Raw genomic sequence first — 25154 nt, forward strand, 5'->3', positions numbered from 1 at the left:
AGACCATCTTAGGTTCTGTCACTGGCACATTTCCTTGATAACTTATTTTAGCAGCATGTTTATTTTAACCTTCCATAGATATGTACCTGCCCCCAAGTAGCATTTAATGAAGAGGCCTTTGAAATAAATCTTTGAAAACAAAAGCTACTTTATTTGTCAACTGCATAGACGGCAGCCAGAGAAGCTCATCTGAAAAAATGCATAATTAGAAACCAGAGGACTGTGTTTGTGCATGCGCCTGAGCAGGGCTGGATATCGATGGTGCTAATAAAATCCTGGTTCTCAGCTCCCTCTTCTCTGATCAGAATAAGAATTAGGTTACATGGAAACTAAATGACAAGAGGCAGCAGAGGGAAGAAAAATACGTTATTTTTATTATTGTAATATCTCCCTTCCTGTATTCTTTTTTTATACCAAAACAGGGTGCTAGAAATGTTTAGGAATGACTCTATGAAAAGAAAAGTGAGTTTTGTTGGGAAAAGAAATACTTTTTTATCAAATTAAAAAAAAAAACAAAAACCTTCCATATTTCTTTTTTAAAGGCTATTGGTTCTTAGGATTGGTTCCTTAATGTGTTAAAGTCCTACGAATCATACTATGACTCACCCAAATTACTTAGGAGCCTTACTATGATGCAGTCTCTGCAAACCACCCTTGCTGAGGAATGGGGCTAATCAAAATGTGTGGCTCACTGGGAACTAGATGACTACTCTTAAAATGACTGAAAAATAAGAAAACAAAATGCATTTAATACAAAAACTGCATTGAAAATGGTGTTTAGTCAGTTGATCGCAGACATAATCAGTCTGGCAGCACTTTGGGATGGTTTCTATGAAGAGTGGGTCCATGCTCTGGCACTGACGTGGTAGCTCTCGAGCTTTTTCCAAGTCATTCTACCTCTTGGGCTTCATTTTCTTCATCAATAAAATGGGAATACAGTGATTTCTATTTCACCACAGTAGTCTTGAAGAGCATTTAAAACAGTCAATGTAAAAATATCTCACCCGTGTATGATTACTTTTTATTATCTTCCCGTTATAGATGTGTTGCAGTGATAGTTAATAGAATTTCTGATTAATAGAATTATAACAACAAGATTTATTTTAGTTGATGGCATTTCAGGTTAGTGAGGAATAAGTGAGATCATAAGCTAATAGATTTCTATAAATAAAATATTATATTAAAAAATGAGGTTTGCAAACATTTGACTTGTTTTAGAAAATCTATACTGCTTGACCCATAATTATGAAATTTCATTTATATGGCTTCAAAGCTTATCCTTTACACCACAACATATTCCATACTGTGTTCTTTAAAAAGAAGATTTCATAACTAAATCTGGGGACATGATTTTCCTTACCTGGAGATTCACAAGACCTGCTGGTGTTCTAAAGGCTCTGAGTAAGAAACCTGAAACTAGCAATTCCCAAACTTATTTGACCATGGAACTCTTTTTCTGTTGTTGTTGTTAATCCTCACCTGAAGATATTTTTCCAATGATTTTTAGATAGCGTAGAAGGGAGGCAGGGGGAGAAACAGCTATGTGAGAGAGACACATTGATTGGTTGCCTCCCACATGCACCTTGACTGGGGCTGGGATTGAACCTGCAACACAGGTACGTGCTCATGACTGGGAATTGAACCCAATACTCTTCCAAACATGAGCTGACTCTCTAACCACTGGCCAGGGAAGACCATGTATTCCTTTTAAAAAGAGCCTCTATTAACATTCTTTAGGTCTAATGGCCCATACTGCCTCAAGGTCATGAGTTCTGGAGGTGGATTGCCCATGTTCAAATCTCAGTTATGTGACATTGAGTTAATTACTTAATTCTCTGAGCCTCAGTATTCTCATTTTTTAAAGAGGGACAATAATATTGATCTCATAGGTTTGTTAAATTACATAATATATGTCTTTAATTCATGTTCTTAAATGAGAACTTCTGGTCAAGATGGTGGCGTAGGTAAATGCAGTACTTGCCTCCTCCCACATCTTCATCAAAATTACCACTAAATTATAGAAAAACCATCATTCAGAACCACCTGAAATCAAGCTGCATGAAAGTCCTACAACTACGAAATTAAAGAAGCCATGCTGAGACTGGTTCCAGTGTGGGGGAGGCAGCTTGAAAGGCACCAGAGACATACGGGCAAGGACTGAGTTGTTTGGCATCAGGTCAAGAGCTAGAGGGGCAGCTTTCTCCTGCACAGAATTTCTGGCAGAGGCCATTGTTCCTTTGGTGACCCCTTCCCTGGGGCCTGAAGACAGGCACCATATCTGGTACTCCAGCAACCTGGTTTACGCTGTTTGCCCCGCCCTGGTGATTTCCTGAGTCCCTGCCCCACCCAACTTTCAGGCCCACCCAAGCTGTTTCCTGTGGATTTATCATAGGAATTGCCTGTCTTGTCTCCTGCTTCAGATTTTTCTAAATTCTCTCAAACAAACAGCTTCATTGAACCCCATACCTCTTGCTAAGTTGCCCCAGGCCTGGCTCTAGAAGCAGTCAGCCTTGATTCATAGCTTGGCTTCGCCTGGGCACCTCCAAAGCCAGCACAAGAAGCAGCCATCAGCAAATCTCTATGTAGCTTATGCCTGGTGGCCCTGGGTAGAACACAGGCAGTGGCTGACCTTGCCCCAGAGCCAGCACGCCCAATGGACAGCTTCAGATCATGTCAAAGCACCACCACCCAACCACCTCCACAAGCACCTCACTCAAATGAGTGGACTCAGTGGGTACCAGAGCCCTGCTGAACTAAGTCTTGCTCTGTGTGGTGGGCCCCTGCGCAGCTGATTCTCCAAGGTAGTCAGAGGTCAGTGGGCAGTGGGCACAGCCAGTTCTTATGGCTGATCAGCTTGAGTAAATCCCTTCCATTGACATGCCAACAGCAATCAAGACTCAATTACAACAGATGGGGTGCACCTCAAGGGCCCACTGGGTGATCAAGGAAGCTGTGCCACTGTACCCTACAGGACACCTACTACAATAGGCTACCCTACGAAGCCTAGGAGATGTAGCAACTCTATCTAATACATAGAAACAGACACAGGGAGGCAAACAAAATGAGGAGCCAAACATGTCCCAAATGAAAGAACAGAACAAAACTCCAGGAAAAGAACTAAATGAAATGGAGAAAAGCAATCCAACAGATGCAGAGTTCAAGACACTGGTTATAAGGATGCTCAAGGAACTTACTGAGAACTTCAAGGAATTTAGTGAGAACATCAACAACATGAAAAAGGACCAGTCAGAAATGAAGGATGCACTACCTGAAATAAAGAATAATTTACAGGGAAACAATAGTAGAGTAGGTGAAGCCAAGAAGTAAACCATCGATTTGGAATATAAGGAAGCACAAAACACCCAATGAGAACAGTAAAAAGAAAAAAGAATCCAGAAAAAATGAGGGTAGTATAAGGAGCCTCTGGGACAACTTCAAGTGTACCAACATTCGCATCATGGGGCTGCCAGAAGGAGAAGAGAGAGAGCAAGAAATTGAAAACCTATTTGAAAAATAATGACAGAAAATCTCCCTAACTTGCTGAAGGAAATAGACATACAAGCCCAGGAAGCATAGAGAGTCCCAAATAAGATACACCCGAAAAGGCCCACACCAAGATACATCTTCATCAAAATGCAAAAAGTTAAAGACAGAGAGAATTTTAAAAGCAGCAAAAGCAGAGAAAAGCAGTTTGCTATCTACAAGGGAGCTCCCATAAGACTGTCAGCTGATTTCTCAAAAGAAACTTTGCAGGCCAAAGGGAGTGGCAAGAAATACTCAAAGTGATGAAAAGCAAGGACCTACAACCAAGATTCCTCTATCCTGCAAAGCTATCATTTAGAATTGATGGCCATATAAAGAGTTTCCCAGACAAGGAAAGGCTGAAGGAGTTCATCACCACCAAATTAGTATTATATGAAATGTTGACAGGTCTTCTTGAAGAAGAGGAAGAGGAAGAAGGAGGAGGAGGAGAAGGGAGAAGAAAAATATGAACAATAAAATGGCAATAAATACATATCTATCAACAATTGAGTCTGTAAACAAAATGTACAAGCAGAACAGAAACAGACTCATAGGTACAGAGAACTTTTTGTTGGTTGCCAGATGGGAGAGAGTTTGGGGGATAGGTGAAGAAGGTGAAGGGGTTGATAAGTATAAATTGGTTGTTAGACTGACAAACCTCAGAGGGAACAGGGAAGGTGGGGTGCGAAAAGATAAACCAAAGAACTCATGCATATATGCATGACCAATGGAAACTGACAATAGTGTGGGGGTGGCTGGAGGGGCGGAGCAGGGAGAAGAGGTCAATGGGGGAAAAAAGGGGAGACATCTGTAATACATTCAACATAAAGATAAGGGAAGAGAAACATCGTTAAATGTGTTATTGTGTGTGAATCATGAGATGACAGGTTTATAGACATGTAAAATCTGATTTTGGAGGTGGTGGGGTAAAGCTTAGGCTGGAAGCACTTTATGGCTGGTGCCTCTTTGTCCTTTTATTCCCCAATTAAGACCACAGCCTGTTCTCTTTATAAGTTTTCCCCTTACTGTGAAGCACAACCTTAAATTTTTCCTCACAGCGGTCTTATTACCTCCTGTTCTTGGTATGTGAACTTCAGGTCACCAATTCACATGTGTAGCCATGAGGGTGTAATGGAGTTAAGAGGCCCCATGTAAAGGCCGTGGGGAGGTGGTCTGGGTTGTGGGCAATAGGGTGTTGCCTGCCTCTTCCACAGGGGCTGCTGCAGCGGTTGTAGGGAAGTCCAAGCCCAGTCTTGCCATGTCTTCTACTTTTTAAGGGACAAGTTAGAAATCCAGATAATGTTAAATTTTCTGATTTTTAAATATACACAGATTATTCAGATTAAAAATACAAAACAACACACCATTTGGCCCAGGGGTTGTCAGTTCTGCAACTTCTGCATTAAAAGCAAGCTTGTGGGCATCCCTGCTGAGGAGATTGTGGGTGCTGCCTTCCCCCTCCCCTACCCTCTGTCCCACCTTTTAGCTTTGCTCTGACATCTGCCCTTTCCCCTTGCTCAGTGGAAGGAAACTCATTCTTTTAGTGAAACGCATGGGTTCCCCTGGTTCTGCCTACCAGTTCTCTCTTCTCCTTGTAGGACTCTATTCCTCTGAGGCCTTCGTGCCCAGTAATCACCATTTATTCACCGATTGCCCACTAGATGCCAGGCTTTGTAGGTCCATTTACATGTAATGCCTAGGGGGAACCCAGCCATCTGCACTGGGACCCCTGCAGCAACCTGGTAAGGCCCTCAGGTCTGAGTCGGCTGCATTGGAAGACCATGCCCACTTTCTCTCTGCCTTTCTTCATAGTCACACTATCACCATGTTTGACAAGCTCCTTTGGGGGCCATTTTCAAGAAATTAGTATTCCATCCAATTGAACCTTTCTTGACAGTTTCTTTTGACATTTTTAGGTTAGGCCCTCCCTGTTCTATTTCTGTTGTCATTGGTGTTTTTCTCCACTTTCTGGTTAGCTGTATCCTATTATCTTCATACTTACTGTGCCTGTCACAATGCCTGATACATAGAAAGGGGTGGTAACAAGGCCAGGGACTGGAGCCAGCTTGCCTGGTTCCCACCCCAACTCTGCTGCTCACCGACTAAAATCATACAGCTCCTTAGAGTGTAGAACTCCACGTTAATTATGTAACTATAATCCTGGGCAAGTTTCTTAGCCTCTCTGTACCTCAGGCTTCTCATCAGCCGAGGGGCTGATGTGAGGACTAACAGAAAGCACGAGGGCAGTGTCTGAAACATAACTCCATGATTATTGACTTGTTGTTAGGATCAGTGTTCACGTTGCTGCATTGCGATACGTGCCACTCAGGGGAATGAGCTCCGAACACTAGTTTGTCTTTGGCAGTGATCTTCTCTAGAACAGTATAGTAGTCATCTTTTATTTTGGAAACAGTGAAAACCTTGTCGTTCTGCTCAGCAGCGTGGTGTTTTACAGAGCCTGCTCGGTGTGTGTGCAGGCTGAATGAGGTCACCTCTGCAGATGGGCTGGACTGCAGCAGTGCACTGCAGCGACTGTCCCTGCCTGGAGCCCTGCACCTGCCGTCTCTGGGCGCTCTGGTGTGTCCCGTTAAGATACCAGACACATAATCAGCACGGTGTTTTATGAACATAGATGCTGAATATATGTCCTTTTGGAAAATAATTTTCTAGTATATGTTTTGCTTTTCTCCATTTTGTGAATAATAGGTATCAATTAACCTTTTGTGCATAGATGCAGAACACATTTTAAAATTTGACTATCTCATACATATAAATAAGCGGGTGTATCTTAGTGGTTAAAAGCACAAATTCTGATGTCCAGCAGACAGGGTCCATGTCTTGGCTCCACCTGAATAGCTGTGTAGCTTTGAGTATGTCATTTGTAACTTCTGTAAGTTAGTTTCTTCATCTGTAAACTGGGAAACCCAAGTACTTACCACCTAAGGTTGTTTTTGAAAATTAAATGTCAAAATGTATGAAAGGTCTTCAGCTTAGTACCTAGTAAGTGCTGGTACATAGTAAGTGCTCAGTAAATGCTGGATAACTTGTTTAAGATTGACAGAGCTACCAACTGGGTCTCAGTGTGGACAAGAAAAATAGTGAAGAGTGATGCATGTGTGACCAGAGTCCTTTAGGAGAGTGAGAGAAACAATGCATTAGATTAGAGCAGTGGTTGCCAGTGTTCTAGATGCTTCAGAGTCCCCTGGGGAGCTCTCATAAGAGACCCATGCCAGTCCCTACCTTCAGAGGTATAGATTCCAATGGTTCGGGGCTGGGGTACCCAACCAGCTGGATTAAGAACCCTTGGGCCAGAGCCCGTGCTCCACGGGTAATGCCGTCATGGCCAGTGCCCACCTGAGCAGCCCCACTGCAGACTGCACCCTGATGTCCCCTAGCACAGAAGTGTGCATTGGCTGGTGAGAACGGGCTGAGAGAACTAGTGCTCATTTAGCTGCATCTCACCTCTGAGAAACATTCCCAGCATAAAACCTGCTGGCGGGGCTCTAGATAGGAGAGAGGCTAACATACCAGAAGCATCCTCTTTCACCCCTGAGCCTACGGGTATAGTGCCTGTCCCTTTAGACTTTATATCAGTCCGTGGGAGGGTAGCTCTGTAAATTGCACTGACCTGGACAGCCAGCGCTGATGTTTTTGACGGGATGAAAGATTTTGCTTCACTTTTGCACGTAACCTAGAACGTCTTATGTTATGACCATTTCTAGACTTTTCTCTTTCACTAGACTTTAAGCTCCTTTTGAAGAGTCTCTATACCTTGTCCATTTTAAATTTCTTAACAGCAGCCTTGCACATTGAGGGCATAGAGGGAAGTTCCTGGAGAACTGGATTAGCCATGAGGAACTAGTAACCAGCAACCAAGATCAGCTTTGAAATTTTATTCTGGGATCATTACAGCTGAACATAAAAACATTGTAGATCTGAGAGAAAAAGTACAAATGAAACATTAGACTTGCACAGTGAATCCACACATGTATTTATTGAAACTTTGGGAGTTGATGCGGAAACGCTCTGGTATTAGTGCTATTAAAACTCAGGTAAAGGAAACCTCGCCTTTTTGTCCTTTTAAACACAAATGTAAATTAATTGCCTGTAATTTGGGTAAAATACCATACCTAAGTCAAAGTTAGTTATCTAAAAATCACACTAAAACCTATGGTCAGACAGCAGTAGACAGGAGCAAACCCAGGAACTGAGTGATCATAGACTAGGTGGTCAATTTTTTATTGTATTAGAGAGCTGATTGAATATGATGAGAAATCTTAGGTTATCTATACGAGTTACATTAACTTCTCTGAGCGATCTCTTTGTTCGATGCTATGGGGAAGACCACAAAAACACAAGGAAAGTACCCCTGAAACTTATACAATTTTATTAACCAGTGTCACCCCAGTAAATTCAATTTTAAAAAACCCACAAGACATGCCTTCTCCCTCAAGAGGGGCCACTCTTCCTCCTGACAGACAGTCCAGCTGCCTGGTAGCCACGTCCAGCCTTATTTCCCAATTGTGTTCCAGATTCAACATACTAATACACATAGTTCATCTATTCTTAGCATTTGGAACTTAAAGTAAACACACATTTTTATCTCTCAGATTTTGCTGAAGAATATCTTTGCTGAAGACAATTTTCTTGTCCTGAGCACCTCCTTCTTCCTCCCACTCATGACATTGTACAGTCATCAGGCTCAGTCTCTCCCTTCATTCGCTGAACTAACTTAACGGTATTTAAATATTTCAGTTAGCCCTTATCTATCTCCCTATAAGCTTATAAATTTCTTGGGAAAAAAATATTGTACTGACCAACCGATGTGGCTCAGTGGTTAAGCGTCAACCCATGCACCAAGAGGTTGCCAGTTGATTCCCACTCAGGGCACATGCCCAGGTTGTGGGCCAAATCCCCAGTGGGGAGCATACAGGAGGCAGCCAATCAATGTTCTCTCTCATTGATGTTTCTATCTCTCTCTTCCTCTCCCTTCCTCTCTCTCTAAAATCAATAAAGAAAAAAAATTGTACTAATTTGGTGTCTCTTGTATGCCTTTCCTGTTTTTCTGCAAATAGTATTCAATAAATGTGTGTTGAATGAATGAATGTAGAAAAAACAAAAGAACGACAAAGATGGGTTGATTGATGACAAAATGTTTGCAGACAGTGCTTTTGTAGACGTCTGTATTTTCATATCCCTTCTCTTGCTTTTCTAAAATGTGCCATTTTCACTTTGATTGGCCCAAATCTTTAAGAGATCTAACCTCTACCACCACTTGTAATATTTTTAAGACAGTTGAAAGCAGTAGTGAGAGCTAACAGTGGAAAATTCACCAACCCGCCAGCCCTAAAATAGACTCAGCTGCCACACAGACACTCTGTTTATTGGATTTAGTGCCTTTACTTTAGAGCTGAGAGGGCATTTGCAGTCACCTGAAGGGATCCCATCTTTCACCCACCCACAATCAATAGGCAATAAGAGTGTCTCTGATGCTGACATAGCCTGCTTTGTGTCTCCCCTCGCTCCCCTATGCACCACCAGTCAGTCGCTGCCTGCCACACCAGGCTCCACAGTGGGAGGAGCCCAGAAACAGACATGACAGGCACAGGGGCCTCTTAATGGTAATGGCTGGCAGTCCGAGGGCCCATCCAGGATGCTGGCCAGCACTGCACTGCTGCTCATGGCTCTGCCTCAGCCTCTTCAGGCGATTGTGGGCTCATCTCCATTCTGCCTGGGCAGTCAAATCCTCCCTCTGGTCCTTTCCCTCCTCCCACCTCTGCTTTCTGCCTTATCTCCCTGTCACAGTCCGAGAAAGGGTGAGCCAATCAAAGCCTCCTGAGCACTGACATGGTTCAGGGTCATTCGCAGCACACAGAACAAGTGAGGAGGGGCAGACAGCTCAGAAAGAATCCTGCCTAATAGGGAGCCAGTAACAAGTGTATCAGCTTAGGGGAAGTTCAAGGTTTTACAGCTTGCTCTTCCACCCTTTCTCTCAGAAGGTTCACCACTGTCACACCTCCATGCAGGACTGCACCTCCTGCCCTCCCCAGCCTCTGCCACCCCTTTCCAAACGCATGGAACCCGTGTCCAGCAATGTGGTTATCATCGTAGTTCAGGGGCCCAGCCATACAGACAAGAGAATAGATGGAGCGAAGGAATACACCTCTAACTGGACTGAGGAGCAAGTCTCCTGCACTTATTCCTACCCTTTTCAGCCTCCCTCTCCAAAAAATAAACAATTAAATAAAGGAAATTCAGAACCTTGGAAAACTCTGCCCAGATGAAAGAAACTACCTCCTCTGGTTTGTCAGATTCAGGTTCTTTACACCTTCTGTAGGAACAAAGGCTGTCTCCAAATCACTTGTCAAGTGAGGATAACAGGAAAGCATTGCAAACCATTTAAGTCCTCAGGTTATTTGGGGAGGAAGTCATTGAAAAATAGCTGATGGGAAAATGTTTGATTCCACTTCATTCAGGCTCAGGCTAAATTTCTGATGACATGCAGGGCAGAGGAGAAGCACTGAGACAGAGCAATGCAGGAATCTGGTGCTGATGGGAGGGCAGGGCTGCGTTCACTGACTTGGTGCTATATCGAGCAATCAGTGACAGCCCCTCAGGGTGGCAGGTGGCTGGACACGCTGTGACTAATTCCCTGCCTAAGGACAGAGGAAGGGAGTCATTGCCACGTGGCTGGTTCAGTGGCTTGTCCCTCATCAGCGTGGAAGAAGGAACCTTTCCGGTGCTCGTTCCCGATCCCTCACCTTGTCTGGGTCTCATCTTCTGACACCATTGAGTTTTATTCCATAAAGGAATGGAAAGAAGCTTGAAGGATCATAGGTCTGGTATCTTTTTCTTTGCAGGGATAGAGGTACTTAATCTAGCCTGCAGTACTTGGAGAGTGTTTCTTTGGTGAGTGGGACCCTTGAAGTTTCCCTAGATGAAACAACTTTGTTATTCTCTGAGTAACTTATCAATACCCCCCCTTTTTTTTCATTGTTTTGTTTAGATTTATGTTGTGAATTTGTTATTCTGGATCTTATTTCTGAGACTCCAGCATGATATCAGGGATAGGGACCACAGATTCTTGGTAAATCTCTTTTCCCTTCCTTCCTAGGTATATCAGTCAACATCCAGGCAGGAGACAGAAACCACACCAGTTTTTTCTTTAAGTCAAGAGAAATTGAACTAAAGTGGTGATTTTCAACGTATGTGCTGCAAGAATTTTTAAACACGCAACACCTGACCTGACTATTTAGTCAGGGGCACTGACATCTTTTCTCTTAGATTGTCAAATAAAAAAATGACAGGAGCTCTGGCCAGGTGGCTCACTTGGTTGAATGTTATCTCGTACATCAAAGGTTCGCTGGTTCAATTCCCTGTCAGGTCACCTAAAGGAGGCAACCAATCAGTGTTTCTCTCTTACATCAGTGTTTTTCTCTTTCTCCCTCCCTTCCTCTCTCTCTCAAAATCAATTTTAAAAAAATATCTTCAGGTGAGGATTAAAACAAACATTTTTTTAAACGTGACAATAACCAGCACAATAATAGCCACCCGATGTGAATGAATCAAAATTATACTTAATTTTTTTGTCAGATTGGCAAAAAATTTATTTTTTGGTGTGCCGCAGAATTTTAGTAATTAGTTTGCGTGTGGTGAGATGAAAAGGTTGAAAATCACTGGTCTAAAGTGTTACCCTTTGAGAGTGGAAAGGACAGTGCTAGGTCTCCTGGGTATGGCGCCTCTGGGGTGCAGCTGCCCCGAGGCCTAGGGAGCAAAGGAAGCGGTTGAAATTCATGAAACTTCAAAGCTTGGTGGAGGGTCCTGCAAAGCTAAGCCCTGGATCTCTGAAGAGGACGAAGAGCAGGTGTCTCTGAGCTCAGAGGAGGCACCTGGGGGCTGGGACCTCTGAGGAGGGGTTCCAGCAGTTGTGCTGGGGTGCCCGAGGAGGTACAAAGAGGATGGTGGTGCAGGTGTTCAAACAAAACTGCCCTGTGGATTCAGCTGCTGCTACTGGTCAAGTTTGCATTCATTACTGGGGTACAGAAGCAGTGTCGCTGGGGCCCCCACAGCAGCAGGAAGCCAGCAGGAAGGAGCTGGTTCTGCTCTGTCCTCCTGCCTGCAGCCTCCTCCAGGGAGCCCCGGCAGAGCAGAGGTGTGGTTGCAGAGCCAGCTCAGCCTCGCACAACAGTGCTTGGAGGTGGGTTTGGAGCAAGCATCTCCACAATCAATTTTAGAACATTGTATCACCCCAAAAACATACTCTTTTATCTTCAGAATTTGTATTCTGTGTCAAGTACTCGGCCAATGCTCTAAGGTAGTGGTCTGGGCCCCCTTTCTGCAAGGCCTTCTTTAACTAGAGGCACATATGACATTTTATTTGAAAAAGATTTCTAAGGCTTAATTTTTTCTTTTTTTTTTCTTAAGTTAAAAACTATTGCATCTGGTTAGGGCCCTGGACCCTTGCTTTGATGCCAAGGCCCGTGGAGAAGGTGGGGCTGCGTGGAGTGGTGGAGTGGTGGAGCTCGCCACGCCCATCCCCCTCCCACCCGCCGGCTGCCATGGGCATCTATGTTTTCTAAGCGAGGTGGCGTACGGCTTGTTTTAAATAAAGATCCAGAGCTTTAAAGTAAGTTTGAGAAGATTCAGAAATATCTGAAATTCTGTTTCTGCTCTAAAGGAGTTCAGTAGATAGTTGCGGGGGGGGGGGGGGTGAGTATAGGATCATGTTCAATATAAGGTTGTCAAAATCATTGTCCCACTTTTTTATTTCTTGTGGAAATACTGTTTCCTATGTCTCTTCAGACGAGATCTGGCATGTTCAGGGTGGTATGGCCATAGACTCCTGTGTCTCTTCAAATAGAACTGAGATCCTATCAAAAGTTCAGAACAGCCTTGGCCGGTTGGGCTCAGAAGTTGGAGTGTTGCCCGTAGACCAATGAATCACGGGTTTGATTCCGGCCAAGGGCACATACCTCAGTTGTGGTTTGTCCCTGGCCCTGGTCGGGGTCGTGCGGGAAGCAACCAGTCAATGTGTCCTTCTCACTTCAATGTTTCTCTCTCTCTCCTTTTCTTTCCCTCTCTCTTCCTCCCACTCTATCTGGAGATAAAGAGAAAAATGTCCTCAGGTGAGGATTAACAAAGTAAATAAATAAATAAAATTTTTAAAAGTTCAGAACATACACGGGAAACTTCCTGAAAGATTAGAAGGAGACTCAGAACTTGGTGGGTCTTGCAGTTTCCCAGTGAAGTGCCAATAGTTGCCTGAGTAGGAGTGTGCCTGCCTGTGGCCAATACAGTGCCCCTGGCACTCAGTGCAGTGAAGCAGGAATAAAAACAACGTATTGGAGCAAAGTGAGAAAATCTGTAACATCAGGCAGTGTGGAGTCATGGGTTAGAACAACCTGAATTTGCAAAGTACCAAACCTGCCAGCCAAATTTGATAAGCAGTTTTTTATTTAAAAAATGAATAGATGGCCTGGCTGGTTTGGCTCAATGGTTAGAGTGTTGGCCCACAGACCAATGAGTCACAGGTTCTGTTCCAGCCAAGGGCCTGTACCTCGGTTGTGGTTCGTCCCCGGGCCTGGTTGGGGTTGTGCGGGAGGCAACCAGTCGATATGTCTCTCTCACATCGCTGTTTCTCTCACATCGCTGTTTCTCTCTCTCTCTTCCTCCCTCTCTAGCTGAACAAAAACGGAAAAATATCCTCAAGTGAGGATGGAAAAAAAAAAAGAATAGCTGGAATTAAAGTAAGGGCTATCAAACATCTGAATATAGCTCAAAGTAATTGATTGAGCATACTATTTTTATAGATAAACTGATTTTTAAGTTAATTTAGATAAGAAAACAATCATATGGATTCTAAAAAAAAACTGGAAGTACTTATAAATCAAGATAATCAATCTGAAAGCCAAGTGAATCATTTTAATAGGAAATGTCATGGAAAGCACCATAGGGGCCCTGGCCAGTTTGGCTCAGCGGTTGGAGTGTTGGCCTGTGGACCAGAGAGTCCTGGGTTTGGTTCCCACTAGGGGCATGTACCCCCCCCCCCAAAAAAAAATAAATAAAATTTAAAAACATAGAAAGCACCATAGGGATAACAGTAGATTTGGTCTTATTTACACAATTATTAATTGGATGAACAGACAGCATCTGGAAAAACTGATTTCCTCTGAACCCTAGTTCTAAACCGGAGGGAGACCTTAAAGCATAAGTGGTTAAAAGCACAGCCTGGCCCTACATTTGATCTCGGCTCTGCCACTTGCTGGCTGTTTGACCTCGGGCTGTGACCCACAGTTTCCTCACGGCCACAGTGGGGATAGTAAGAGTTGCCATCTTAGATTAGTACTGTGCTGCGCCGTTGATGAGCTGATACATTATCAAGGGCCTAGCACAGTTGGCACCCATGGAAGGTTAGTGTTAACAATGTAGTCACAATAAAAACACAGCCAATGGGACATGTGTTCTGACCTAGAAAGAGAAGCAGTGCTCGGAGGAGCTACAAAATAACCCTCCTAAACTTGGCCGAGGTTAAAAACTGACTGAAAGTCACCTTGACAATTTCAGAACTGTGTGGAGAATGGGAATTAAGAGGCATACTCTCCCCTGTTAGAGTGACTGGCAAAATAATTTTTTTTTTTGTCCTCACCCGAGGACAATTTTCCATTTTTTTGTTCAGATAGAGTGGAAGGGAGAGAGAGAGAGAGAGAGAGAGAGAAACATCGACGTGAAAGGGACACACCGAGTGGCTGCCACCCGCACGAACAACCAGGGCTGGGGACAAACTGCAACTGAGGTACATGCCCTTAGCGGGAACCGAACCTGGGTCTCTCTGGACCACAGGCCGATGCTCTAACCGCTGAGCCAAACCAGCCAGGGCATGGCAAAATAATTTTTGAACCTCAAAATAAATAAGTTTATTTATTTTAAATGAAATAGTTTTGCCTTAAAAGGAGGAAAACATACGGACTTGATGAGGGCAGAAACCCTGATTGTGGAGGATGATGCTGCCATCCTGCCTTAGTAACATCAAAAATGGAAAGAGCATCTGAGTGAAGAGGAAGAGCTGATGTAGAAAAACTTCACTGGAATAAAAGTGCTATTGTATTAGGTTGCATTACCACCTGACAGTGTAAAGTTTTCTTCCTTGAGAATATTTATGAATAGGTACAGGGGGCCTTAAGAATTCTAGTTTTGTCATGGAAGGATAAGAAGCAAGCTATTGAGGATTCTAACCTCAGAAGGTCCATGGAAACATTTGTATTTTAAATATTGGGGTTGGGGGTAAACCTGGAGCAAGAGACCAGTTAGGGTGGAATATTATTGTTAGACCAAAATCTCACTTTTTAGACACCCCGCCCCTATCCGCAGCCACGTGGACAAAGTGTATGATTTGTAACCGGGTCACGGACAGCTGTCAAAATTGTGTGTCTGTTGAACCGTTCAAGTCAGTGTCTTGACTAGAAAATGAATACGCGCTTTATGAATGTTACTTCATGCCATCTTCACTGCGTTTGCAGAAGTTGGCACCATTCGCCTTTCCCAGATGAAGCTGCCTCCGGCATGTGAACACACCGGCCGAGGACCAGGCCCTGGCCCAGGCCTGACTGATTGGGCCGGTGCAGATACAGTGAACCCCCCTGAGATGTAGACAGTTTGCCTCAGACTGTAGAGAGAAGAGTAGCCCAAGGTGCCAGCTCCCCACAGTCCTTCTCGCACATGCCAGGAAAGGGCAACACCGAAACAAAGGGGCTGGGTTGGCTTCCGAGCGCTGCCGTAACAAGGTACCACAGACGGGGGCTCAAATACAGAATCTAGTGTCTCGGTCCTGGAGGCTGGAAGTGCAGGACCAAGGTACCAGCGGGTTGGTTTCTTCTGTGGGATCATCTGGTGTGAGGAAGAGTCTGGTCAAGGTCTTTCTGTCTTCTGGCGGTTTGCTGACAAGCTTCGGCCTTCCTTGTCTTGTAGGAGCATCCTCACCTTTTCCCTGTGTGTATGTCTGCATCTAAATCAACCCTTTTTTCAGGCCAGTTCTATTGGATTAGGGCCCACCCTAATGATGTCATTTTGACTTGATTACCTCTGTAAAGACCTTTCTCCAAGTAAGGACTCATTCTGAGTTATTGGGTTAGTACTCTGACACATCAGTCTGTAACAGGTGGGTGGGACACAGTTTAATCTGAAAGAGTGGACTCTGAATCTCCTCTTGCTGAGCAGCCTCTTCTCTACTGCAGCCAAGAGGTTCTGTGTCCTCTTCAGAACCTAGGGGTGATGAGAAACTGCCATGGCAACTCCCAGGGAGATCAGGAGGTGAGAAGGGGATGGCCTTTTAGCAGCTTCTCTCTCCCAGGCCTCCCTCGCCCTCCAGGATCAGAAGGCGTCCTCCAAGGTGGAGTGAGCTGTGGTTCAAGTCTTTGCATGTGTGGCTTATGTAGTTCATGTGCAGTGTTGCCAGGGGGCCCCAGTGGAGCCATTCCTCGATATCACATACCTGGTGGGAGGGACCCAGTCCTAGTCCATCTGCCTCACTCTTTGCTGCTATGTTGTTGATGTCTAGGAGTCACAGGTCAAATTCTCCCAGAAAGTAGACTCTGAAATGGAGATTAGCATGCTGGAAAGGCATTTTCAGGTGCTGTCGGTGTCAACACCCGTGGAAGGAAGGAACAGAAGCAGGACTGAACAGAAGGAGAAATTGGCCAATGATTCATTTACAACAAAGGCCTCAGCCAACCGACAGGCCGCTCTGAAATGAGGGTGGTCATTCAGCCTTGTCCTGAGCTTCAGCAAGGGGTTTGTCAGTTCAGCCCATAAAAAGCAGGCTTTTTTTATTGACATAAATAGGACTGCGTTTCAGTTAGCTCCACAGACAAGCAGTGAGTACTTCACAGTGGTTTTATTATTATAAAGCACACATTTCTTAGACAGATGCAGTGTACACACACACGCATGTATCTTATATGTTAGGGGAGAATGCTTTGGGAAGTTTTTAGATTCCTTAGTACAGTAATCTCAGCTGTCTATATTTGAACTCATGGTACAGTTTTGAATATGGGTCAAAGATGAGGGTCCTTATTCTACTCCTTGAATGACTCTTCCTGGGTTTGTGAATCCTAGAGGTGCTATGCAAAAATTTGTGTTTGTAAAAATATGTGCTTTTCTGGGACACGGATTTGAATCTTCATAATCTCAGAGAGGTCTTTGTCCCCTCCCCTGCAAAGTTAAGAATCAGTGAGTAAAGAAATTCAGAGCATCAAGTTGGCGTTGCTTTATAGCTGTTCTTTACCTGCTCCAAACACACAGCAGTGATCGAGAAAAATCTAAAAAAAGAACATGAAAAGTCAGAACCATGCCTTTCTCTTCTCGCCCTAAAAAAGATTGATATCCGTGGACAAGAGACAAAGACAAAGTGGAGAAGGCTGGAGACAGACACTGGGCACCAGGATCCTAAGTGTTTAGCGGGTGGAGGGCAGGACTGAAAGGCCGTGCGGGACGCCGGGCAGAGCGCGCCATTGGAACACCCGCGGCCGGTGGGTGTGCTCCCTGCTCTGCAAGGGAGGCCGTGGTCACCGCCGCGGCTTCTGCCTGTTGTGGCCTCCAGCTAGGTGGAGCTTTGGTCCTGGCAAGAGAGCAGGACAGAGACAGAGACCTGACCTCTGTATCAGAAACAGAGGTACCTCACCCCTGTGGCATCATCATCAGTGTCAGCACTGGGCAGGAACCCAGACAACACTACCAACTTGATTCCTGGGTTAGGAATACAAGAAGGGGGGCTGCAGAAAGCTCCAACCAATGAGGGGTGATTAGTGAGAAACCATCAGCAGTTATTTCCCATACAAGCTGGACCTTCCGAACCACGTGAAGAACTCTAACCTTAGAGTGTCCACCAGCCAAATCAACAGTCAGAGTCTGAATTCACTGGAGGTTAAGGCAAAATCAGAAAGAATTAAAAAAAAAATTTTTTTAAATGCCTAATGTCCTCAAAGAGATCAATGTAGGAATAATAGCCATTAAAAAAGAAGAAGAGGAATAGGAAATTCTGAATAAGGGGCAAAACAGGCAAGCATGAAATGTAAGTAGATTTTAGAAATATGAGAAATGAGTAAATAGATTTCTTGAAATGAAGAAGGAAAAACAGATGAGACTAGAAGGGAGAATTAGTAAATAAGAAGCTATTGTTGAAGAATTCACTCAGAATACAGCACAAATACATAAGATTAAAACCCTGAAACAGATCGGTTAAGGAAAAGGGAAGCTAGATCAAGGAGCTCTGCAATGTATCACTGCAGTCTGAGGAGACGGTGGAAGGAAAGGCAGAGAAGTATGGCTGGAATTTTCCTGAACTGGAGCAAGACATGGACCCTCTGATTGAAAGCACGCCCTGAGTACTGAGCTGAAGAAAGAAAAATAAATGCAGGCTTAGCCTAATCAGAATCAGAGTGCAGAGCCTCAAGGATAAAGATAACACTCTTTCAAACTGCTAGGAAGAAAAGACAGCTTCCCTAGGACGAAACCACGCTGACTGACAACAGACTTGTCATCATTACTAATAGGTGCAGAAAAATATTTTTTTTTTTTTTTTTTTTTTTTTTATCCTCATCCGAGGACACTTTTCCATTTTTTACTCAGATAGAGCAGGAAGGAGAGAGAGGAAGAGAGAGAAACATCGACGTGAAAGGGACACATCGAGTGGCCACCACCCACACGAACCAACCAGGGCCGGGGACAAACTGCAGCCAAGGTACATGCCCTTAGCGGGAACCGAACCCGGGTCTCTCCAGACCGCAGGCCGACGCTCTAACCGCTGAGCCAAACCGGCCAGGGCCAGAAAAATATTTTTTAAGTGCTGAGGGGAGACAACTATAAACCTACAATGTTGTGCCCTGCCAAATTATTTAAGTGTGAGGGTTTCAGACATATAAATACTGAGAGAGGTTTGCCTCCCACATACTTTCACTGAAAAAAATTATTAAAGGATATTCATCTGCAAGAACAAAAATGAGAAAGAAGAAAGGATGTGTCAGAAACTGTGAAAGGTCTGAGATTTTACCATACTTGCAAGTTAACAAGGTAGCCTGCCACAGATGCGTGACTGCTGGCAGAATGACATGAGACTCCTGGGTCAGAGACAAAGACTTTATTACTCACAGCACAGAGGCAGCATGAGTTTCCTGGGGTGATGTGGAGCAGCTCTGGTGGATGCTGGCTCACACACAGGCTTGGAGCACAGCTGAAAACCCTGGAGTTTAGGAACCTTTCAATCTTTTGTTTGTTCCTTTGTGTTTGCTTCGTTTCCTAAAGAGTTTGTTAGAAAACCTACACAATCTTTTCCCCTGAGGAAGATGTTATCTTTGTTATCTTGGTGGAGAAACAAATCTGCTCCTTGCTCCCAAGAGAGAAGACTACCTCTGTCATCCAAGGCTGTTATACAAGCAGTTACAAGTTGTGTAGAAATTCCATGGAGAATTGTCTCCCAAGAAAGAGGTGGGATAAAAATAACAAATATAGAATTAGAAAACAAATTTTAACTTAACATTAACTGTTGCTTTAGATAACATTATTTCGTGTGTGCTTTTTAAAAGATAAAACTCTTGTCTGGCCAGTGTGGCTCAGGGGTTGAGCGTCCACCCATGCACCAAGAGGTTGCCGGTTCGATTCCTGGTCAGGGCACATGCCCAGGTTGTGGGCCTGATCCCCAGTGAGGGGCATGCAGGAGGCAGCCAGTCAATGCTCTTTCTCATCGATGTTTCTATCTCTCTCGCCCTTTCACTTCTCCTCTCTCTAAATCAATAAAGAGGGGGAAAAAATTAAAAGATAAAACTCTTAATAGTTGGGGAGAGGAGCTATTAAAAGAAACTAAGGTTCCTGTCTTATTTAGGAGCTGAATAGAGACTCGAAATAAATTTAGGCTTTAGAACAATTTATTAAAGTATATTTGTATGTGTGTATTAAAGAATAGAAATACAACTTACAGTTTTTTAAACTGATGAGGGAAAATATTAAAATATTTAAAAATATTGATCAATCCAATAGAATGCACAAAAGGAGAAAAATTATGGAAAGAATAAGCCTGTGGGCTATATCTAAAGAGGTATATAAAGGAACTTTTATAGCCTTCATTCTTTCTTTCTTTTTTTTTTTTTTGTAAGAAGATCCCAAATATATGAGTTATTCTTTTACCTAAATAATCTGGAGAAAGAACAGAATAAAACCAATTAAATAAAACACTGTTACTCTCTATGGGGGGAGTAAAACTTAGTAAACAAAGCAATTTCAAAGAAAAGGAAGGGGGAATAATAACATCTTTGAAAATCAAGGTTATGTGACCCAGGTCGCATGGAGAATTGTCCTTTTTGGAACCATAATTATTATTTTTAAAAATCCAAACTTTCCTGAGAAGCTTAAACATGTGGACACAGACCTCATAGTGTGATCAGTTCAACAAGATTTCAGCTGATATTTGTTAGCTAGGCACTTGATGTGCTGGGCTACATGGATCAATCAGACTTGAGTGCTGGTCCTGGAGAACATGACAGAGAAATGAACCTAAAGGGGCACTTAGTACAGTTGTGGGGCTTGGGGTAGGCCCCACTACTCCAAACCCCAACAGGGAAGAAAACGGTCCTTGTGTTAGAAGTGTTAGTAATGGGCAGAGAATAGGAGGTGTTAAGGTGGGCAAACTGTGGGAAACGTTTATAGATCCCTAGGATTAGCCCAACCTAATAAAATAAGGGTATTATTCTGGAACCATTAGAGGTAGTCACAATGCAATAAATGTAAGGATAATGTAGGAGAGGTGAAAAAATCTTTTTCTTTCTACTAGGTCTCTGCTAAGGCTCTGTAACAAAAGATAGAAAGAGAAAAACAAATTTATTAACATGTGCATTACATGTGTAACACACAGGAGTACCCAGAGATGAGTAACTCAGACATTTGTGGAGAACTTGGAAAAATAACAATATGTTATTAGAGAAGTGATAGATACAACAAAGGAAAAGTAGCTGGAATCTGTAGGGGTGGCAAGTTTTGGAAAGATAGCTGTATAGGAAGCCAGTGGAAGATAAGAACTTGTTAGTCAAGTTTGTTATGTGGATTCCTCAGGTGCACTGTGGGCTGACCAGAGCCTAGAGTTGTCTCTAGTATTAACTCCTTCCTAGTAGAGAGGGGAGTTGGGACACCTTTGCATATTTTTGTCTTGCTCTTAGTCAAATCAGGGGAAGGCTGAGAGGTTTTCTTGTATCAGCTTCTCAATTGTCTTTCATGCAAAATAATACTTATCTCAAAGTAGTATATTTTGCTACCCTCCAATAAGAAGAGAGTTAGACAGATGTTTATCATCAATTTGTATGAAGCGAATAAAATATAAGTGGGGCTGACCTCACTTACTGGGCTATACCCGCCTCACCCCAACCCAGCCAGCACCTCTAGCATGCAGAAGTCACTCAGTGTGTTTGCTGCACGTATCAAAGTTGAACCTGAACTCTCTTGTTTTTAAAGATAAAGCTTTTTACACCCTTCTTGAATACATTTTCCTCCTTCCTCAGCCTTCTCACATCTGTTTTAATACAATTTACACATATATATTATTGTTACCCTGGTTTTTAACTTTATACAAATATCATAGTGCACATATCTTAATAAAACTTATTTTTAAAAAAACTCAACATGTTTATGGATTTTAGCCAGTGATATATGTATCTCCATTTCATTCACTTTAAATCTTATATATTATGTGTATAATATAACTATATATGTAAAGTAATTATTATATGAGGTAGATACTAATAATACCTCAATTTTTTTCAGATAAAACTGAAAGCAGAGATTAAGCAGTTTGTCCAAGTCAAATAGCTAGTAAGAAAGATTTGAACACAAGATCACAAATTTTGCCTATTTCATTCCAATTCATTTAGTTCATAGCTTTACCTCTTTATTGCCTTGGTTAGGATTTATGAGACAGAGCAAGGATGAGAGCACATATCTGTATTGATGTTAATTGGAATGCTCCTAAAAATATTGAACATTTATTTATTTATTTTTAATTTTTTATTTATTGATTTGTTTTTGTTACAGATGTTTCTCATTTTTCCCCCATTGACACCCTCCTCCCCTTCCCCCCAACCCATCCCCAGGTTTGTTGTCTATGTTCATTGGTCATGCATACATGCGTGTAAGTTCTGTGGTTTATCTTCCCCCACAACCCCCCCCCCCCCTCCTCTGAGGCTTGTCAGCCGGTACCCCACCTCCATGTCTCTGGGTTAATTTTGCTCAGCAGTTTGTTTAGTTCATTATATTCCACAAATAAGTGTGATCATGTGATATTTGTCTTTCTCTGCTTGGAACATTTAAATACGTTTGCTGTAGGGTTTTACTAAATACTGTACTTTGTTAGGTTAAGGGGGTTGCCTTTTTTGTTTATAGTTTGCAAAAAGAAATTTTTTATAATATTACATTTGTCAAATGCTCTCTATGAAAAATCTCATTTTTTTTTTTTTATACTATATGTCAGTTAGTAGACATACTAATTGTTTGTTTTAAATTATTCCCATTATTTTGGAAAAACTTTACTTGGTTGTTTTGTAATATGATGTTGATATGCTATTGAATTGTGTTTTCTGAAGTTATATCAGGATTTTTCATGTAGGTTGCAAGGTGAGATTGGTCTACGTTATTTTAATGAATTGTGCCATGCTTGTCCAGCTTTGGCTTAAAGTTTCTAGTAGCCTCATAAAACTAGTGTTTCCCTCCGTTTCTGTTTTCATGAAACAGTTTATGTACTAAAGTAACTACCTTCACCTTAAATATTTGTAAAGTGATATTATGAATCATCTGAGTCATACACTTTTGTTGTAAGATTTGACTAATAATTCAATTTGGCACAGAGTCATTGGCTTAAATTTTCTTTTCTTGAGTGAAAATTATCCAGTAAATCCAAGTTATCAAGTTTATTGTTATCAAAATAGTTCATAATATTCACTGTGACTTTGAAAGTCTCTACTATATCTGTAGTTTTGATCCCCCTTTCAATTCTTTTTTTTTTTTTTATCCTCACTTGAGGATATTTTTCCATTTTTTGTACAGATAGAGTGGGAGGGAGAGAGAGTGAGAAACATCGACATGAAGGGACACATCGAGTGGCTGCCACCCTCACGACCAACCAGGGCCGGGGACAAACTGCAACCGAAGTACGTGCCCTTAGCGGGAACCGAACCCGGGTCTCTCCGGACCGCAGGCCAACGCTCTAACCGCTGAGCCAAACTGGCCAGGGCCCCCTTTCAATTCTTTAAAAACAAAAAAGAATTATAGAGAGAATCTCAAAAGAACTAATAACTAGGTGGTTATCCGATAAAACTATAATAATGTTGGGAAAAACTGAAGGCAGCAGGAAAGAGGCAGAGCAAATTGAGATGGACTGACTCCACACAGAAGCCATGGGCATGAGTCTACAGGCGCTGAGCAGGCCTGCTGAGGCCCGGACCCCGTGGACATCATCATTCATAAGGTCACCAGGAGTCGGAGATGACTTAACGACTTGTAACATACACAGTAAAACAGACATGCTCCTGTCTAGATCAAGAAAGGAAATGAGAAAACACAAATAATATTAAATGTATGTAAGGTCTGTGGAAGGATTTAAATCTAGAATGGAACCAGGGAATATGAAATGGAGACCCTCATGCGTGCACCCTCAGAACTTAAGAACTAAAGACTGATTTCTGGTAAATGCCTGACTTCCAGAAGATCAAGACTTATCTGCTACCAATAAAAATCCACAAAGAATCTCCCATCGCTGGCTGGACTTCCCTGTCTTTGCACTTCTCACCCACAAATACAGCCCATCCCAGACCCTCAGTGGACCTGCCTGTAGCATGAATTTCATGAATTGCAATTCCTCTGCCATACCCAAAAAACTCAGTTTCTGGTCATTTGAGCTTGCCTCAGCTTACCTCTTTATTTTAAAATTCCTAATTCTGCTGTTGTGGAATATCAAGTGCCTACCAGGTCCCTTTGCCTGTCCACCTGAACCTCTTTGTCATTCCACATGGTCACTGTCTCCTCGTCACAGCATAGCCAGGGCTGGAAGCGAGTCCCATGCTTTATTTCATAAGTCCAATAGCTACTCCCGTTAGGGAAGAAAGAACAGCTGATCTGATTCATTGTGATGTAGCCATTGCTCACACAAGGCAGCTCTGTAATTCGCTGTTACCCAATATCTGCAGTGTCACAGAGACTGGGCAAAGATGATAGAGATTTGGAGGTGGAAAAAGATATACATCCTACCCTCAAAATCATAACATACTGGGAAGAGATACATTAAATGGTAACTACACAAACAGTTGCAGTGATGAAAAGTACTATGAAAGGTAAGCATAGGGTGACATAACAAGGAATTTACTGAGTCTGGGAGGGTAAGAAGTGAGTGCTGTAGCTAAAAACCAGAAGTAGGGCAGGAAGGGCAGGAAATGGTGTATGGAGAAAGTAGCTTAATGCTTTCCAGAAACTAAATAAGCTGGGCTGTTCTGAGCCTGGAGAACAACAGAAAGAGGTAGAACCTTTTAAGAACTGGGGACTTTCCCTAATAGCAATGGGAAGCCACTGGATGGTTTTTAACATTACCTCTGGCTAAGAACCAGAAAGCCTACATTTCATTAACCATAGGTTTGTTGTTATCTTCTTATTTTCAAAACAAAATTTTATTGTTCCTCTTAAAAAAGTGAGAGTCACTGTAGAATAGGTATCCCACATCTAGCACATACTAATTACTATAGTGATTGATTCTTTTAGTTAAATTGTTACTTTAAACTTGTTATAATCTATTAGCTTGTTTAGGTTTGCAATATGATAGTCTAGAGTTTTCTCCATGATTTTTAAAACTATTTACTGTAATATATATTTTTTAAATTTGAGGGGGCCTGTATTCTGGCTGACTATGTTCTTATCATGCTGTCTATTGTCATTGGTTGGGACACACATGCTCCCATTTCTGTCATCTTGTCTAACATCAGAGCTCAACAAGTGTGGCACCTCAGTTCCATTACTTGGACAGTAGATTTCATGCTAATCTTGGCAACCCCAGTTTTTATGTAATCTCTCTAAATAGCCGTATTGATTAAGTGGCAAAGCGTGTTGACAAGGGGTGTTGTCAAAGGAAAAGCAATTATGTAACCACCAAACTCCTATCATGTCCAGTGGCTACATTAACCCATGGATTGTTTATAATGGCATCTTGACTTTAGGAGAGAGAGCATGGATATTTTTCAGGAGCTCTGTTATTTGTAAGCAGCACTGGGATGGTAGCTTAATTATGTTCATTTCAAATGTGTATTCGAAACTGATGTATTTGTTAGACAACTTTATTGCTATTTCAAGTCAAATAAACATTTATGTTTGAGTATTTGGTTTTTCAGAGGTTTTGCCATTTTTAAAGTTTTATGTATTTTCTGATCAGTGATTCTCCAAAGGGTTTATAGTGATATCAGGCTTGATATAAATCAATTTGTAAATTTGTGCTTCTAACAAATTTATAGCTCTAGCAGATATTCCCTTAGGACTTCATAGTTATATATGAAACACTTAAAAAAACATGTTTTATAACCTACAGACCTGAAGTATGCTCAAATATATGTTAGCCGTGTAAA

General features: G+C 42.5%; 1 protein-coding gene across 8 annotated transcripts in view; it reads left to right on the plus strand.

The window, feature by feature from the left end:
• The window catches only part of FARS2 (phenylalanyl-tRNA synthetase 2, mitochondrial), a 540850-nt gene that overhangs the window by 361050 nt on the left and 154646 nt on the right, over window positions 1–25154 (plus strand). Inside the window, exon 8 of one of the 8 annotated variants that reach the window (XM_036257561.1) lies at window positions 10637–10727. The exons of the other annotated variants lie outside the window; for them this stretch is intronic. Within the exon in view, the coding sequence (XP_036113454.1) occupies window positions 10637–10711 (75 nt within the window). The 3' untranslated portion in view covers window positions 10712–10727. The remainder of the gene's footprint in view (window positions 1–10636; window positions 10728–25154) is intronic. 8 annotated transcript variants of the gene reach the window in all.

The sequence above is a fragment of the Molossus molossus genome, unplaced genomic scaffold (assembly GCF_014108415.1).
Source record: "Molossus molossus isolate mMolMol1 unplaced genomic scaffold, mMolMol1.p scaffold_m16_p_12, whole genome shotgun sequence".
Lineage (NCBI taxonomy): Eukaryota > Metazoa > Chordata > Mammalia > Chiroptera > Molossidae > Molossus > Molossus molossus.